Here is a 17,481-nt window from a genome sequence, read left to right as displayed (position 1 = left end):
CTGATGTGGACAGAGGAAAATCACTTTTGTTCATGGAATGAGCTCCTCTCCTGGACCAGACAATCCACCTCCTCCGCGCCTGCTTTACTCCGGAAGGTGGTCGTACTGGTAGCTATCTACAATATCTGGAAGCAAAGGAACAACCTTCTCCATAACTCCTGCAGACTCGCACCCTCCATCATTTTCAAGATTCTTGACCGGGACGTCCGCAACATAATCACCGCAAGACGTTTAAGGAAGCACTGGCGCAACCTTCCGCTACTTTGGATCCGCTAACAACCCAAATCTTTTGTAACTCTATAGCAGCTTTGTTTTATTTTTTTTTGCCTGAGCTGCTATTGTGTAGGTTATTCCTTTTGTAAAACCTTAATTCATTTTAATGATATTTACATGCTTAGCAACAAAAAAAAAATCACTTTGGTTATACAGAGACCTTATTAAGAAATTCTAAATTTAATACGGTTTTATGTTGTTATTTCTTCTTCTTCTTCTTCTTCTTCTTATATGTGTGTGTGATAGATAAAAAAGAGTAATATTAGTGAATGCCACAAATATGGAGAGAAATAAATAAAATACCACAATTTTTTTTTTATATAGGAAAATACCACTGGGTCCACGTTTATTGTGGAGTGAAAAGACATAATTATCCTATTTTGTTTTAATGTTAGATTAGAAAGAATGAATAATTCATGAGATTTTTTAAAATAACATGTTATATTAAACTAAAAAACATTCAATATATAAAAATACCGTGTTATATTAAAAAGTAACATATTAAAAAGAGAAATTAACTAATATTGCATGTAATTCGAAGAAATAGCATGTTCCAAAAAATAATAGCAGAAGTTCCAAGGTGAGTGGATATGAGAGAAAATAGAAAGAGTTAGTGAAAGAGAAAGAGAAAAAAGAAATAAAATGACAGATGTTTCATGGTGAATGGACATGAGGGAAAAGAAGAGAGAGAGAGAACTGAAAGAAGGAAAGAATGCATGAGAGAAGAGAATATGTGAAAAAAAAAAATGATATGATATTTAAATAAATCACATGTAATATTTGAAATGTATATAATTGTAATTGCGATGGAAGAGAGAGAACACTCTCTGTGGTGATCTTGTGCTATCTACTGCATATACTCATAAAAAAATGTGTGATAGATAAAAGCGACGCCGTTTATGAACAAAACGTGAAAACATAAAGCGACGCCGTTTAGGTGAGGGTATATTTATTATTTACAGAAATTAAAGGTTCAAAAGGAAAAATAAAAACTAAACTTTTGGAAGTTGTCAATTTCAGTTCTCAAAAGGCACTGGAACCCTAATTTGTCTCGTTCGTTACAGCATCTTCCTTCTCGTTTTCGAGAAATTGGGTCGCCATTGATTCGCACCTCGCAAGGTATGATTTGATAAAACCCTAATTCTTGATATTTTTTTAGGTATATACTCTTATTCTTCTCTTTTCTCCGTCGCTCTTAGTTTGGTCGCATTGAGCTTTTACATCTGTGACAATCAGCGAGTTTGGTAACAGGGTTATTCGAATTCTCACACAGTTTTTGTTTATCACTATGAAAGCTGGCACCTTTTTGTTTAGTTAAGGTTAAATCGTATTGAGTCAATGAAGATCTCTCATAGTTATGTGTCTTATGCAAAAATGTGGCGTCTTTCTTAGTTATAGAGTCTTCAAATTGATACTTTTATGGATGAATGAAACTCTTGATTGAATCATTGTCTGAAACGACAATGAAACTGGGAATTGAAACTGAAACTTGTGTTTAAATTTTGCAGATGGAAAGCACTAGATCGGACCCAGAGCTTGATGATGACTTTAGTGAAATCTACAAGGAGTATACTGGTCCTGCAAGTACTGTCACCAACAACACTACCCAAGAAAAAGACAAACCTATTATCAAACAACGGTCTGAAGAAGAAAGATGTGATGAAGAAGAGCAACTACCTGACCCTAATTCTGTACCAACTGATTTCACTAGCCGAGAAGCTAAGGTTTGGGAGGCTAAGTCAAAAGCTACTGAGAGGAACTGGAAGAAGAGAAAAGAAGAAGAAATGATTTGTAAAATTTGTGGCGAGTCTGGTCATTTTACTCAGGTAAGCTAACTCCTTTTTAAGTGTTTATACATCATATGTGTTGTCTTTCTGAACGTTGCATCATTCATCTTTGTTACATATGTTAGGGATGTCCATCAACACTTGGTGCTAATAGGAAGTCACAAGAATTCTTTGAAAGGGTACCAGCTAGGGACAAGAATGTAAGGGATTTGTTTACGGAGAAAGTTATTGAAAGGATTGAAAGGGAGACCGGCTGCAAGATTAAAATGGATGATAAGTTCATAATTGTCAGTGGCAAGGACAGATTAATCTTGAGGAAAGGTGTTGATGCTGTTCACAAGGTTAAGGAGGATGGTGAGATGAAAAGCTCTTCTGTTTCTCACAGGAGTAGATCCAGGTCACCTAGGAGAACTTCTGTTGGTCCACCACGTGGTCGAAACTCTGAACCTCAAGGACAGCACCTGCCATCACATGGTTCATCATCAAGTTTCTCAGAGCGTTCTGGAAGGCAGGATAAGTTTGTGGATTATCGTGTGCACGAAGAGAATCGTGTTCGTGAGAATCAGCGAAATGTTTACCGAGGATCACCACAAGGTAGGGACAGGATAGGATACCTTAGAGAACCTGGTTATTGTCTCTTTTTAGTCTTGTCTTTAAGGAAGTTGATTGGTCTTTTTTCCGGCCTTTTTTTGGCCGATAATGTCCTTTCCTTATCTTTATTTTGCAGCCAAAAGGTAAGTCCTTATGTTCAAAGCATTTTGTACAGTACCAAAGTAAATAAATTATTTACTAAACTTTTGCTCGATCTTCTCTCTGATTGAAGTTGGAGATCATGTGTCTTACTGTAGCCATAACCTTTCGTTTAGTCTCGTGGTCAGGCAGTTAACATTATTATTCGTTTTATGAAGCTTATGGTAGTGACAGAGGTCGGAGTCGTTCCACACATTCAAAATCTCCAGGGAGACCACGTTATAGTGGATGGGATAAACCGTATGATAGGCAAAAGTCTGAGGTGAGTGGTTATAGGTCTGAAAGATGGGATCAAGAGAGAATGGGTGGCTCCAGCGACATTCAGGTGAGTCAACAGTTTGAACGGCCTCCTTTCCCACAGTCGTTAGAAGAACTAGAATTGGAATATACGAGGGATGCAATGGAGCTTGAAAAGAAACGTGATAAGGAAGAAGATGAGGAGAACATCAAGCATCGTGAGGTAAGAGATCCAGTGACTGAATGTGTTCATCTTAGATTCAAAACCGAGAGTATAGGCTGGATTGAATTCTATCTATCACCTCAGAAATCGCAATTCCTAGGAGTTTCAACTATGAAAGTTTCATGCTTTATTCATTTTAGTTGCTCATAGTATTTGGATGACAGCGGATCTCTCCAAATGTAATTTAGTCCCCAGTCTCCTAGTGAAATGCAATTCTGTTTGAAGAACTTCACCTTCTGACATCAATTTGTGCGAGTTTATAGACAATCCGGGAACTGAGAGAGAGTTACATGAAGAAACTGGCTGGGCTAAGGGGTATGAATGCTAAACAATGGGACGAATTCCTTCAACTCGATGCTCAGAGACGTCAACAGCAATCACGGCAGCAAAACTCTGGTTTGAGTTATGGTAACTATAGACAGTTTCCTCCTTATGCAGAGTTTGATGATGGATACTCTGCCAATCCTCCTCCCTATGGTGGAAACAATGTGCCAATGGATTCCCAGGGAAGATATCCAAACCATGTAAAAAACTATCCCTCAAGGAATCAAGACAGCAATTATGGTACCGGGTTCCAACGCCAGAGACGTGAGGACTATGGAAAAGCCTACAATCGTTATTAGACCATCGTAACCGAATTATGTATGGTAAGTTGTTTCTCCCTTATGAAGACGAAAGTTAGTAATGTGCTGTTCTTGGAGTTTATGGTTGTGATTGAGTGGCAGATCGAAGTGTAAATTGTGGATTCTTGAAGAGTCTTATCTTTGTCTCTCTCTACTTTTTGGCCTAAAACGTTATTTGGAAAATTTCAGGGTCTGCTGAATATGGGTTACGACAAACGAGTCCAAATCTCACCTCCAAATATGTGGTAGGTAATCCGAATTCTGATTAGGTTTGTACACATAATGTAACTTGGAGACAATGCGCAAACAAAGGGTTGTTCCTTGATGGTGAGTCAGTCTCATATCTGGCAATGTTGAATACCGTCCTCGTCTATGCAAAAAGAACACCTGTGATTGCTAGCTATCTGTTTCTCCTTGGTTTGTCATTTTACATTCTAAAAATTGTAGTGATAAAACCATTTCGTCCTTTAGACATATTATTTTCTTTAAGATCTGTTTAAATTGGGAATCTCTCTTTTACTTCTGTCAAAATGAATAATGTCTGGCCATGGTTTCCAAAGTTCTTAGCTTTCCAAGAGCTCACGTCGCAGAGAGAGAGACTTTATTTGATAATTCCAAAGTTGCACTAATGTGGTGACATTGTTCCCTCGTGAACCCAAAATGTCTATGCATTAGTTAAGTTTTGACTCTTCGTTTTCCTCTATAAAGGTTGCAACTTTTGCACTTCCCACTACAGATATAGAGCGCTTGGTATAGAGACTTAATGTGGTGACATAAATATGCCTCGTGAATCCAAAAGGGTCGTAATAATTTCATGCCGTTGCAGCAATTAAATAACTATCGACTCTTCATTTTCGTCTCCAAAGGTGCGACGCGACTTTTGTTATTCCCTTTACGCCTTTATAAAGACAGACGCATCTCCCAAGCTTTACCCTACCTATCCCCTTTCTCTCCTTTTCTTTCAGAAATGTCTACATCCATTGTACAAGTTGGATATGCAAGCGTCAGGGTGACAGTGGCTAGAAATGACAGCGACATTACTGATCATGTGCGGATATTCCTGTCTAATGACAAAAACAAGAACAAAATCATCGGTCTGGATACAGAACGATCGGTTTTACAAGGTGACATAGATCACCCTCCGGAGAGCAGACTCGTGGTTCTCCAGCTCTGTGATGGCCAGAATTGCCTAATAATCCCGCTTCGTAATGTACGTGGTAATAAGCCTCCCGTTTCTCTCACCAATTTCCTCAATCTCCCAGAATACACTTTCATGGGTGTAGGTATTAGTAAGGCTTTGGAAATGCTTAAGAGTCAGTGTGGTTTGACCTGCAAGAGTGCCGTTGATATCGGTCCTTCGTCGTGGACCTTGTTGAGCAAGTCTCCTGGTGATATAAAGCTTACTTTCCAGCCATACTTCACGGTTAAGAAACCAATAACAGAAACTATCTGTGAAGATTGGGACACTAGCAGTCTTAGCGAGAATCAGATCATCCATGCAACAATGAATGCTGACTTGGCTTTCGAAGTTGGGGATATGATTATAGAAACTCTCCATTGAGACTTCAAGGAGTCTGTTATATTTATTTTTTATTTTTTTTTGTGTTAAACCGTCTGTTTGTTCTCCTTTGTTTTCTCTTGTTATGTTCGTGAAGTGTTTGCAATTGCAATAATGGAAAATTTTGTCACCCATCTTAAAATCCATTAGGCCACAAAAGTCTAATATTTGGAAAAGTGGTCGTAACTTCTCAAGTACAACTCTGACAATTCTCACAACGTTGGAGCTACCAAAGGGGTTGATCTTGTCACACCACTCCCAAACAAAATCGTTAAATATTGGGCTGGGCCTGACACTTTAAAACTTATCACAAGCCTATTATAATTTATACTAGCCCACGTAACGAACACTTGGGCTCTTTATTTCTAATAATTTGAGGGAGGTATAAGATCTTTTGTTAAGATGTAGGGTGAAATTGAAAATTATAAGAAAAACTTAAAGCCGCCTCTCTCTCTCTCTCTCTTTCTCATAAATCAGGCGCTGCCGAACCCTAGCTTTAGCTTTCATAAAATTTTCCATTCTCTTCGTTCTTCTGCTCTATCTCTCTTACGTTCGTTCGTAAAGGGATATGGGTACAGAGAGAAAGAGGAAAATTAGTTTGTTCGACGTTATGGACGATCCATCGGCTGCGTCAAAGAACACCAAAATCAATGGTCTTCCCGAGTCCGGAATCAGCAGTCTTGTCAATAAGTGGAACGGTAAGCCTTATTCCCAGAGGTATTACGACATTCTTGAGAAACGGAAGACTTTACCTGTCTGGCTTCAGAAAGAAGAGTTCCTCAAAACTCTCAACAGCAATCAAACCCTTATTCTTGTCGGTGAGACCGGTAGTGGTAAAACTACTCAGGTAAAAAAAGTTTTCACCTTTTTCATACTTTTTGAATTTGATTCATCTAATTGGCTTATTAGAGGAATGATGATAAGTGTTTTGGTTTGATTTAATTGGAGATGATTTAAAAGTTTTCATCTTTTCTTCTTCTTCTCATACTTTGAATTGGATCAACTAGTTGGCTTATTAGAGGAATGATGTTTCAGAGAATGAAAAGCTAATTGTGAAAGTTTTGTTTTTTTTGGTACAGATCCCACAGTTTGTTATAGATGCTGTGGATGCTGAAACTTCTGATAAGCGTAGGAAGTGGTTGGTTGGATGTACACAGCCTCGTAGAGTTGCAGCCATGTCTGTGTCTCGTCGTGTTGCTGAAGAGATGGATGTTACTATTGGGGAAGAAGTTGGTTACAGCATCCGTTTTGAGGACTGCAGTAGCCCCAGAACTGTTCTGAAGTAAGCATTTGTTTCTCATTCTTTATGATTTTATCTACTTGTGTACTTGTATCTAATCTCACTATGACCCAGGTACTTGACTGATGGTATGCTCCTGAGAGAAGCAATGGCGGATCCGCTCCTAGAGAGGTACAAAGTGATTATTCTCGATGAAGCCCACGAGAGAACTCTAGCCACAGATGTGCTGTTTGGTCTTCTGAAAGAAGTGTTGAAAAATAGACCTGATCTTAAGTTAGTTGTGATGAGTGCTACTCTAGAAGCTGAAAAGTTTCAGGAGTATTTTAGCGGTGCTCCTCTGATGAAAGTTCCTGGTAGGCTTCATCCAGTTGAGATCTTCTACACTCAGGAGCCTGAAAGGGACTATCTTGATTCTGCGATTAGGACTGTTGTCCAGATCCACACGTGTGAGCCACCTGGTGATATTCTTGTTTTCTTAACTGGGGAGGAGGAGATTGAAGATGCTTGCCGCAAAATCAATAAAGACGTTGGCAATCTTGGGGATCAGGTTGGACCTGTTAAAGTTGTGCCACTGTATTCTACTCTTCCACCTGTCATGCAGCAGAAGATTTTTGATCCTGCTCCAGAGCCGGTAACTGAAGGTGGTCCTCCTGGGAGGAAGATTGTTGTCTCCACTAACATTGCTGAGACTTCCCTAACCATTGATGGGATTGTCTACGTCATTGACCCTGGTTTTGCTAAGCAAAAAGTTTACAACCCAAGAATCCGTGTAGAGTCGTTGTTGGTATCCCCGATTTCAAAGGCAAGTGCTCACCAGAGATCTGGTCGTGCTGGTAGAACACGGCCTGGAAAATGCTTCAGGCTTTATACAGAGAAGAGTTTCAATAATGACTTGCAACCGCAGACCTATCCAGAAATATTGAGATCAAACCTTGCAAACACAGTTCTGACCTTGAAAAAACTGGGTATTGATGACTTGGTGCACTTCGATTTTATGGATCCCCCTGCTCCTGAAACGCTGATGCGAGCCTTGGAAGTTTTGAATTACTTGGGAGCACTGGACGATGAAGGTAACTTGACAAAGACAGGTGAGATAATGAGTGAGTTCCCATTGGATCCACAGATGGCAAAGATGCTCATAGTGAGTCCTGAGTTCAATTGCTCGAACGAGATTCTCTCAGTTTCAGCCATGCTATCAGGTAACCCCCTTACTTTTTTCTTTGTTGTTGTTCTTTTGCTAGCTCGGGTTAGGTATGTAGTTAAGGGTAGGCGTAAACTTGCTACCAGTTTCCATTCTGCAACTAGTGTCTAATGTGCATTAGAACTCATCTTTTTCTTCCATATGTATGATTGTCATTTAGAATTATGCATTAGAGTTAGGTTGTCATCAGCAGTCGCTAGTCTGGGTTCTGCATACCCATGGTTAGGGGTATCCTAAGTAAGTGCTGATGCAGATAGTTGCAGTTTCTCAGTTATTCTCTCTCATGAAGCAAATGGTATCAGTCTCATCGCCTCTATGCATCTGCTGACCTCTTCCATGGACCTCTTCTGTTATTATATATACCAATTCTTTCTCTAGTACCGAATTGCTTTATTCGGCCTAGAGAGGCTCAAAAAGCAGCAGATGAAGCTAAAGCTAGGTTTGGACACATTGATGGAGATCACCTCACATTGTTGAACGTCTACCACGCTTATAAGCAAAACAGTAAGTGATTATCCCTTTTTTCTCTTCCTCTTTTGTTTGTAGTTGCTATAGACAATTAAAATCACCGTAACTAACTTGGTCATGTAAATTCTCACAGATGAAGATCCAAATTGGTGCTATGAAAACTTCATCAACAATAGAGCGATGAAATCAGCAGACAATGTTAGACAGCAGCTAGTCCGGATAATGTCAAGGTTCAACCTGAAGATGTGCAGCACTGATTTTAACAGCCGTGACTACTACATCAACATAAGGAAGGCCATGCTATCTGGTTATTTCATGCAAGTGGCTCACTTAGAACGCACAGGGCATTACTTGACAGTCAAAGACAACCAAGTATGTCAAACAAATTCAGTTTATATTGTTGTTTCCGTTTAACTTTTTTCTCTTGTTTTTAATCACATGGTTAAACTCATGGTTGGCAGGTGGTTCATTTGCATCCATCAAATTGCTTGGATCACAAACCTGAGTGGGTAATCTACAACGAATATGTTTTGACCACCCGGAATTTCATCAGAACTGTGACAGATATTCGCGGTGAATGGTAAACTTCTTACATTTCCTTTTCTTGTTTTCTTTGGTTACTATCTCGTTGACGATTTCGTTTCTGATAAATTTTTCCTTTTGCCATGTGGATTCACAGGCTAGTAGATGTTGCTCGTGATTACTACGATCTTTCAAACTTTCCCAACTGCGAAGCCAAACGTGTCCTCGAGAAGCTTTATAAGAAGAGAGAAAGGGAGAAGGATGAGAGCAAGAACAGGAAGTGAAAGGAGAATCATATTCTCATATGTCCAAGTAGAACCAATCCATAAGAATCATGTCCTTAAATTATAATTTCTTGTTGACCAAAAAGATTCTAGTGATTATCGTTTCTGTAGGTGTTGAGTTGAAACAGTTATTTGCATTTACTCAAAATGTTTGTTCCTTTTAAGAGCTACAAATATTCCCATTGCTTTGTCTCTTTCACGATTATCTTATAATTAGTTTTTCAGGTGTGATTGACTACTAATATTTAACGATTTAGGAGGATTTATGACTTTCAGATGTGATTTGACAAATCTGAAAGAGAAATGCGTTCGAGACAGTTCCACTTAATTTAGTCAAAGTATGTGTTCTGCGAACATACAGAGCACTCGATTAGTCTTAAACACCTTTCATCTACAGCTAGCTTATTTCCATGGGGCAGTGACAATTGCCCAAAACTCCTGGTCTACATTCTGAACCTGTTGGTCAAGAACCTCAGCATGAGACTGCATCAGAGCTATCTCCTTGTCTAGTGCCACTTTCGCTTCCTTCATCAACACTTCTTGTCTCTGCAATTCAACAATATCTTGTTCACACTTCCTTCTTTTATTGTCATTCTCTGTGATCTTTTCCTCAACAGCTTTTAATTCTTCCAACGCCGATGTCTGGCTTTCTTTTATGGACACAAGCTTGGAGATCCGAGACCGAGGTGTTGTAACATCGAACCCGTGTTTCTCTAGTTTGAGAAAACACTCGTCGATCCTTTTAATAGAGCTTATTGGATCGTCGACTTGTAGATTCTTTACTTTCTCTAACAGCGCAGTGAACTTCACCATTGTACCAATGGCGTCTCCTTCACGAAACTCTTCTTCGCTCTCTAGCAGTGGACTGAAATGTGGACGCTGTGGCACTGCTTCGAAGACCTCCATTGATTCAAGGACTTTCCAGAGCGGTGACTTCTTTACAAATGGCAGAACCATTGTGGACTCGCTCGCTGGGGGAGTTTCCATAACAGGGACATGCTTTTCCACAATAGAATTAAGCCCTGGATCAGGAGTCGGAGATACGGATTGCCCTGAGGGATAAGATGAAAGGAAACACAAAACAATGAGAACTGAAAGCTAAAAAGAGCATCAATTGTTTAAAAGACGTATAATCCAGCCATACCTGATGACGAGTTTCCACCGTGGATCCATGAAGCGAGAGGCCTATTATCATCAGTCATATCGGAAAGTTCAATAGCCGCAGCCTTTGAACCATTACCAGCCACACCTACAAGTTATTATAATGCCAAGAATGTTTCAAGATTGCAACAAACAAATGCCGCTAACTTATCCACTAAAGTTAAAGACAACATACCAGTCTTTTGCTTAGGCTCTGTGCTTATGAACTTACGTGGCTGTCCTCTTTTCCTCTTATTAACACTCTCTCTGTTTTTCGTCTCCTCAGGTGCCTGCGTAGAATCAATAGGATGAATGACCGGCAAAGTGCGATGTTTAACAGTGCGACTAACTAACTTTCACCTTCTCTCCAACAGAATCATTTGTAGAGTTTTGATTCTTCATTGCCTGAAGTTTCTTCCTCGGAGATGTTTTTCCTTGTGTTTTGACTGCTGGTTTCGTCAAAGTAGCTGCAGCTATGCCCAGGACCACCGATGAGTAAAACTCTTTTGCTAGAAACAGTAACACGAAGGTTCAATTTATGACACGAACAACTTCCAATAAGAATAACCATCATACACGTGTAGGTAAAGAACTTCATAACACTTACTTGCTGGTTTCTCCGGTTGGCTTGTGACTGGAGTGTTCTCATTCATCACAACATCAGCCAAATTACTCCCTAATTCTCTAGGTAACTGCTCCAGAAAACACACAAATTTAACCGTTATTATTACCCAATACATGTCACTGGAGAAAGATGGCTTCAAACAAGTTCAATTCTCTGAAAGTTTTTAACACACTGATTCAACTTAGGACTGTTAAAGTAGAGTGCAACTTAAGATAGAGATGTACAGAGAGGAAATATCTAACTCACAGCAACAGTTTCAGAGTGCGGTACTTCAGTCACAGTGACAGATACTTTACCAGCCTCTTCAACATCTCCTCCATTGGTAGAGACAGGAGGAGGATTCTGCATAGCAGCATTAGAAGAGCGTGTCGCCGTTAATTTTATTCCCGTAGCCAAAGCTGTCTTCTCTCTCAAGGGAGTTCGAACAGTTACCCTTATGCGGGTTGAAGCAGCTGTTTCTTCTTCAACTGCATGGGAACTTTTTTCGCTATCTGAAACCTAAAAAATTTGGAACACAAAACCTGATTTCAATGTACTTTGCCCCCAAAAGATGAACACACACAACAATGGTGTTTTATGTAACAAAAGAAAGTGACTACCTTTTCTTCTTCATGCCAAACTCCATCTTTCCATTCTATAGAAGGTCTTAACTGCAAGGGGCTAAACTCTTTACTCTCCTTGTTTGGCCCCAAAAACACTGCGTAACTCTTCCCAGAAAGAACTCTAGTAACAACACCAGGACACCAACCAGACTCGACAAGCGCATCCACATTCTCCATCAACTTGTAATCTCTTAACCCACAAGGCGGTGGTGAAGGTCGGATTTTGATATAAGGAAAGCTAATCTTGTCGCAGTCGACCTTTTCATCACTCAAAGCCTTCAACTTCACAAGTAATTTCCCATCGTCGTTCTCCTTAATAGCTACAGCCGGAGCCCAAACATCCCCCAAATGGGCCACCTTTGTTCTAACTTCTACAGACTTCCCAGCGCTAAACTCTGACTCAATCAATTGCTTCAACAACAACAAAAAAGAGGATTCCTTTTACTTATAAGTGTTGAATCAAAACATCAATGAAGAGAAACGAAAGAGACTTACTTGTTTCACGCATCGGAACCATTCATCACCTTTCCAAACAAAATGTGGACGCAGATCCTTCCGTTCAATCTCGATTACATCAGGTTCGAATCTGAGATACACTAAGAAACGACGATTCCCCAAAACTTGAATCACCGAACCGGACCACCAACCACCTCTATATGCAGCGTCTATGACGTCACCTTCCTCAAAATCGACATCTGGAAACGGATCCGGAGGCGGGAGTGGACGAATCAAACGATGCACGGTGGTTCGTATCAACGGAGGAGAGTAGTCTTCTTTGAGGAGAGGATCCAAGTGACGAACAGAGAGCTTCTTCCGCTTCGATTTAGCTAGATTCTCTTCGAGTATGACACGATACCATACAGTTCCAGTAACATACTCATCATACTCGCAAGAAGAGACTTCGATTTCAGAACCTTTAGATATGCAAAGTTTCTCTTTTCTTCCCGTAGTTTTCAACATGTCTTCCCTCTGAAAAAAAAAAAAACCCTAAGCAAACAAAAACTAGTCTCTCTCTCGTCTTCACCAGAAAGAAAGAACCCTAGAAGACGACCTAAAATAAAAGTGAGAGAGAGAGAGAGAGAGAGAGAGAGAGAGCTCTGGTGAAACCTTGAAAAAATGCCGCTAAGATTAGTAAGATTTTGAGTGTGTGTGTGTTTTTGGTAAGATCCTATTAGTGCATTAATAAGGTAATGGAAGATCTCTATTATGGTAGTTTAGTGAAGTAATTAATAATTCCGTGTATGGTTTTTTCTTACAACGTAATTAATTGTGATCAAATCGGGAATTGTAGCTGTTTGTATTAGTATTAGTGCTGCCGTTCATCCAATCCGATTTGTGGATCAGTTATAACTTGGAATTTTCTGTAAAAAATAATTCTACTAGACTTTTTCTCTGAAACGAAAATTTCTACTTAAACCGCAAATTTTTATAAAATTAACTTCATTTTGTTATCGTACGGATTCAGTCCTGTTGAAATTTCGAAATTATATAAATCAATTTAATAAATGAAGAACCTAAGCGAAATTGGAATATCCGCCGAAATTGGGCACAAATTTTATAAGCGTCTGAATTTTAGGATGAAGAAGAAAAAAAACTTGTGAATTATTGAGAGCGAAGAACAAAGTATGAAGTGATGATATAAGTTTGAGACGAAATAACAAAAGAGAGACGATAGAAGAAGACAGGACTCTCCTCGAATAAAAAAAAACCAAACCACATATTGGATATTGCTCTCCCCTAAGCCTGCATTTGATTTAAATCACGCATTTAGTTTTAGTCTTTAACAATCAGTTTTTCGCTAATAGATTTGAAAAGCTGTGAACTTTTATATACCTTGTTTGCAATGTTGTTAGAGAGCCAGTCAAGTCCCTCATAAAGCCCTTCTCCGGAGGTAGCACATGTGCTCTGTATGTACCTGTTCAATTGATGATATAACATTTAGTTCTTTAAGCTATCAATGTTACGGCTTAGGTATCTGGTTTGACTTGACCAAAAAAAAAAAAAGGTATCTGGTTTGACTAATCAATGGATTTGGTTTAGTTCTGTTTGGCTCACCAGTGTCGTTGGCGGAGAGAGTGAAGCCCAAGCTTGTCAGTTATCTCAGCGGCGTTCATCGCATTGGGAAGATCTTGCTTGTTAGCAAAAACAAGAAGCACAGCATCTCTCAATTCATCCTGCAACAGTCAAAAGGAAACAATATGATGAGTACTTGCTTCATCATGTAACTAGAGAGGGTGAGGGAGATATTTGTTTGTGTTTTTTACTTCGTTCAGCATTCTGTGAAGCTCATCCCTAGCTTCCACAACACGGTCACGATCATTGCTGTCCACCACAAAGATTAGTCCCTGGGTGTTCTGGAAGTAATGCCTCCACAATGGACGAATCTGAATTGAGCAATTGAAACAAAATTAATGTTATATTAAGATAGCGAGAGTGTCATTCAGCAAAATGGGGCAGTTCATTGAGAATCAGGGATTTTAGCTTAAGTAATTTCAGAACGCTGGTAAAGGAAAATGTAATAACAATACCTTGTCTTGACCCCCGACATCCCACACGGTAAAGCTAATGTTCTTGTATTCAACGGTCTCCACGTTGAAACCTAGCAAAAACCAGTATTGTCAATTCAACTGAACTAAAAAATTAAGTACTCACTCTGTTAATCATACACCAAAACCATGAGTCAGAGATGAAAACCCTTTAACAAGTACACATACTAAATTGCAACTGTCTAATCAACAACATCCAAATTAGAATTCCACCATAATCCCTTGCAATAACAATGTGTCAATTTCCCATAATTACATGCGAGAAAGAAGATGCAAAAAGTAAGAAACTCACCAATGGTTGGAATCGTAGTCACGATCTCTCCAAGCTTGAGCTTGTACAGGATCGTAGTCTTACCAGCAGCATCGAGACCAACCATCAGGATACGCATCTCTTTCTTAGCAAAGAGTCTGCTGAACAACTTTCCAAAGGACAGCCCCATTTTTTCAAGCCCTGTTACAGTGTTGTTTCCACATTATATCTTCAGTCTAAAAACACATACTCATTTGCAGCATTCACACAGATTCAAAATAACAAATTCACTCGGATCTCATTCGTATCACGATGTATCGATCAAACAAACAACATGATTAAACAGTAAGAGAGATCTAAATTTAAAATTCAGGTGAACACCCGATCTGAACAAAAAAAGAACAAATCTAGATCACTTTGTATAACAAGCATGCAGATATACAGATCTATGATCCCAAATGAATCACACAAAATCATGTCACATCCATATAGAAATCAGACGAATACGCACAGATCTGGTGACGAGGAATCACGATCGCGAGATAAATAATCGAAACAGACGATCGAGTAAGCAAATAGAGAGCGAGAGAGAGAGGGATAGAGATTCGTCGAAGAAGCCAAGACTTACCGGTGAAAATAAGCAACGCCGAAGAAGAAGACCTAGACTTACACTGTCGCCGATGGTCGTCCAAAGAACAAAGAAGAATGGTCTTCGAACGTGAGAGGAGATTCGTGGAACGCAACAATTCTCTACTTATTGCCAAACAAAAAAAAAAAAAAATCAGAATTATTTCTTCCCGTCGTCAATTGTAAAGTTTTAATATTATGTGTAAGTTGGTTTATTTAAACAAATTGCGGGGATAGCTCAGTTGGGAGAGCGTCAGACTGAAGATCTGAAGGTCGCGTGTTCGATCCACGCTCACCGCATAATTTGATTTTTTTTTTTTGTTTAATTCGCATTCTGCTAATGGGCTGGATAAAAGATTATAATTAGGCCCATATTAAAACACGAATTTTAAAACGTTGGCCCATATTAACCATATGTAATTTACAAGTTGTACGGAATCATTTTAATACTCAACAAATTTTGACAAACCTTTGAAATCATAGCCGATCGGATCTAAAGATTTGATTGGGGTTATTTTTAACATCGCTTTTAGGATTATATAATGCAACTTGAAATAGTATTAGCATATAGTTAAACATTTATAATTATTGACTTACAATTAAAGAATTTGACTTTCTAAGCTAAAGACATGGCTATACATATACAGTATAAAAAAAAAAGAAGCTTAGATCTTGAATCTGATTAAAAATTTCTAGACAGCAATAATTCAAACGAAATGGATTACGCTGTTCCTTCTCTACGATGCTTCTTCCTAACTTTATGTCTATCTCTTTTGGTTTGCTCTAACTCAGTAAACAGTTCCAAATCAAACAAGAAACCTATATTGATAAACTTCGGCGACTCTAACTCCGACACCGGTGGAGTTCTTGCTGGCGTTGGTCTTCCTATTGGACTCCCTCATGGCATTACCTTCTTCCATAGAGGCACTGGTCGTCTCGGGGACGGTCGACTCATCGTTGACTTCTTCTGTGAGTCCCATTTCTATATCTGTATGTACACATACGTGTGAATTTAAAAGAGGAAGTTGGTTGGATATATGTATGATTTAGGTGAACATTTAAAGATGACGTATCTGAGTCCATATTTGGATTCACTCTCACCAAACTTCAAAAGAGGAGTCAATTTCGCAGTCTCGGGAGCCACCGCTCTTCCTGTTTTTTCCTTCCCTCTAGCCATTCAAATCCGCCAGTTCGTCCACTTCAAAAACCGTTCTCAAGAACTTATCTCTTCCGGTAATTGAAATGTCACTCTAACAGTTTATATCAATATATTACTTAGAAGATATATGTGTTCATGTTGACAGGGAGAAGAGATCTTATTGACGAAAATGGATATAAAAATGCATTGTACATGATCGATATTGGACAAAATGATCTTTTACTTGCTCTATACGATTCAAATTTAACGTATACACCCGTTGTCGAAAAAATACCTTCCATGCTTCTAGAGATTAAGAAAGTCATACAGGTAACTTTTATTTGTTCCACGTATCTTTTAGATTTTTTACATATACGTAAATTGTTGTTCGTCCCAAAACATATGTTTTCAATATTAGAAGATTACGGCTGATTTTGTAATTTGGTGTATTGTTTACTAAAGACCGTATATTTATACGGAGGGAGGAAGTTTTGGGTACATAACACAGGCCCATTGGGCTGTGCACCCAAAGAATTGGCGATTTACCCGCATAACGAATCAGATCTTGACCCGATTGGTTGTTTCCGGGTACACAACGAAGTTGCAACAGCTTTCAACAAAGGACTCTTGAGTCTCTGCAACGAACTGAGGTCCCAATTCAAAGACGTCACTCTCGTCTACGTTGATATTTACTCCATCAAGTACAAACTCTCCGCCGATTTCAATCGATACGGTGCGTATCGATCGCTTTAATCTAATGCATCTGATTTTTAATTGCTAATGCGAAACCGGTTTTGATCGGTTTATTTGGTAATGCGAGTTTCAGGATTTGTGGATCCGTTAATGGCTTGTTGCGGTTATGGAGGAAGGCCCAACAACTACGATCGGAAAGCAACTTGTGGTCAACCCGGTTCAACTATTTGTCGTAATGTAACCAAAGCTATTGTATGGGATGGAGTTCATTATACCGAAGCTGCTAACCGGTTTGTTGTTGATGCGGTTTTGACAAATCGGTACTCTTACCCAAAAATTTCCCTCGACGGGTTTTGGTAGAACAAATTAATCTTTACCCAACCGGTTTGGTTTGTAAAGTTTGTCTTTCACTTCACTAATAAAAATGAAAAATAAAGTACCAATGTGTTTTATATATGGAAAAATCTTAGCCGTTCAATTAGTGTTGTCTTAATCGGTCGTCCAACTATATATATATTGAAAGGACTGTGATGACTAATAATGATTACGCTATGAAGTGAATGTGTCAAGTCAAACTATGACTTTATGAGCCACACAATTATCACCATTATTGGCTTCATGTCTTCTTACAAATTGAAAATTCGTTTTCCCTTTTATTATAGTTTTCCTCCTGTTGTTATGTGCTATACGTTGA

The 17,481-nt window shown here is 39.0% G+C and overlaps 6 protein-coding genes and 1 non-coding gene across 9 annotated transcripts; 5 read left to right on the top strand and 2 right to left on the bottom strand.

The window, feature by feature from the left end:
• The first annotated feature begins 1,248 nt into the window (after nt 1-1,248).
• On the top strand, nt 1,249-4,452 carry LOC104788546 (uncharacterized). Its single transcript, XM_010514318.3, has 6 exons — nt 1,249-1,392; nt 1,782-2,099; nt 2,186-2,654; nt 2,969-3,270; nt 3,534-3,917; nt 4,083-4,452. Exons 2-5 carry the CDS (start codon nt 1,782-1,784, stop codon nt 3,891-3,893), a joined length of 1,449 nt encoding a protein of 482 aa, XP_010512620.1. The 5' UTR covers nt 1,249-1,392; the 3' UTR covers nt 3,894-3,917; nt 4,083-4,452.
• LOC104788548 (uncharacterized) lies at nt 3,534-5,584 on the top strand. Its single transcript, XM_087451613.1, has 3 exons — nt 3,534-3,917; nt 4,083-4,759; nt 4,859-5,584. Exons 2-3 carry the CDS (start codon nt 4,708-4,710, stop codon nt 5,452-5,454), a joined length of 648 nt encoding a protein of 215 aa, XP_087307739.1. The 5' UTR covers nt 3,534-3,917; nt 4,083-4,707; the 3' UTR covers nt 5,455-5,584.
• Nucleotides 5,585-5,847: 263 nt separating this feature from the next.
• Nucleotides 5,848-9,348, top strand: LOC104788545 (putative pre-mRNA-splicing factor ATP-dependent RNA helicase DEAH2). Of its 3 annotated transcripts, none has more exons than XR_002038362.2 (7): nt 5,848-6,298; nt 6,531-6,733; nt 6,806-7,890; nt 8,156-8,396; nt 8,494-8,732; nt 8,822-8,940; nt 9,040-9,348. XR_002038362.2 is itself a non-coding variant. In XM_010514317.3 (7 exons), exons 1-7 carry the CDS (start codon nt 6,020-6,022, stop codon nt 9,164-9,166), a joined length of 2,178 nt encoding a protein of 725 aa, XP_010512619.1. In that variant the 5' UTR covers nt 5,848-6,019; the 3' UTR covers nt 9,167-9,348. The 3 variants fall into 3 exon arrangements, 1 of the variants encoding a protein (XP_010512619.1); XR_002038361.2 differs by having other exon boundaries at nt 8,146-8,396; XM_010514317.3 differs by having other exon boundaries at nt 8,271-8,396.
• A 122-nt stretch (nt 9,349-9,470) lies between these two features.
• On the bottom strand, nt 9,471-12,854 carry LOC104788544 (DUF724 domain-containing protein 7). The gene is made up of 8 exons (XM_010514315.3): nt 12,029-12,854; nt 11,531-11,944; nt 11,178-11,429; nt 10,914-10,998; nt 10,667-10,815; nt 10,503-10,596; nt 10,311-10,415; nt 9,471-10,218 (listed from the first exon to the last, which is right to left on the bottom strand). Exons 1-8 carry the CDS (start codon nt 12,491-12,493, stop codon nt 9,569-9,571), a joined length of 2,214 nt encoding a protein of 737 aa, XP_010512617.1. The 5' UTR covers nt 12,494-12,854; the 3' UTR covers nt 9,471-9,568.
• Nucleotides 12,855-13,111: 257 nt separating this feature from the next.
• LOC104788543 (ADP-ribosylation factor 1) lies at nt 13,112-15,054 on the bottom strand. Its single transcript, XM_010514314.2, has 7 exons — nt 14,958-15,054; nt 14,372-14,530; nt 14,062-14,132; nt 13,798-13,917; nt 13,589-13,707; nt 13,367-13,448; nt 13,112-13,276 (listed from the first exon to the last, which is right to left on the bottom strand). The coding sequence occupies exons 2-7, from the start codon at nt 14,517-14,519 to the stop codon at nt 13,271-13,273; spliced, it is 546 nt and encodes a 181-aa protein (XP_010512616.1). The 5' UTR covers nt 14,520-14,530; nt 14,958-15,054; the 3' UTR covers nt 13,112-13,270.
• Nucleotides 15,055-15,183: 129 nt separating this feature from the next.
• Nucleotides 15,184-15,256, top strand: TRNAF-GAA (transfer RNA phenylalanine (anticodon GAA)). Its single transcript has one exon. It is a non-coding gene; the product is annotated as a tRNA-Phe (tRNA).
• Nucleotides 15,257-15,571: 315 nt separating this feature from the next.
• Nucleotides 15,572-17,268, top strand: LOC104788542 (GDSL esterase/lipase At3g62280-like). Its single transcript, XM_010514313.2, has 5 exons — nt 15,572-15,925; nt 16,007-16,189; nt 16,261-16,424; nt 16,557-16,827; nt 16,921-17,268. Exons 1-5 carry the CDS (start codon nt 15,673-15,675, stop codon nt 17,145-17,147), a joined length of 1,098 nt encoding a protein of 365 aa, XP_010512615.1. The 5' UTR covers nt 15,572-15,672; the 3' UTR covers nt 17,148-17,268.
• The last annotated feature ends 213 nt before the right edge of the window (nt 17,269-17,481 follow it).

The sequence above is a fragment of the Camelina sativa genome, chromosome 5 (genome assembly GCF_030686135.1).
Source record: "Camelina sativa cultivar CO46 ecotype springtype chromosome 5, ASM3068613v1".
Taxonomy (NCBI): domain Eukaryota; kingdom Viridiplantae; phylum Streptophyta; class Magnoliopsida; order Brassicales; family Brassicaceae; genus Camelina; species Camelina sativa.
This window is presented reverse-complemented; position numbering and strand designations above follow the sequence as displayed.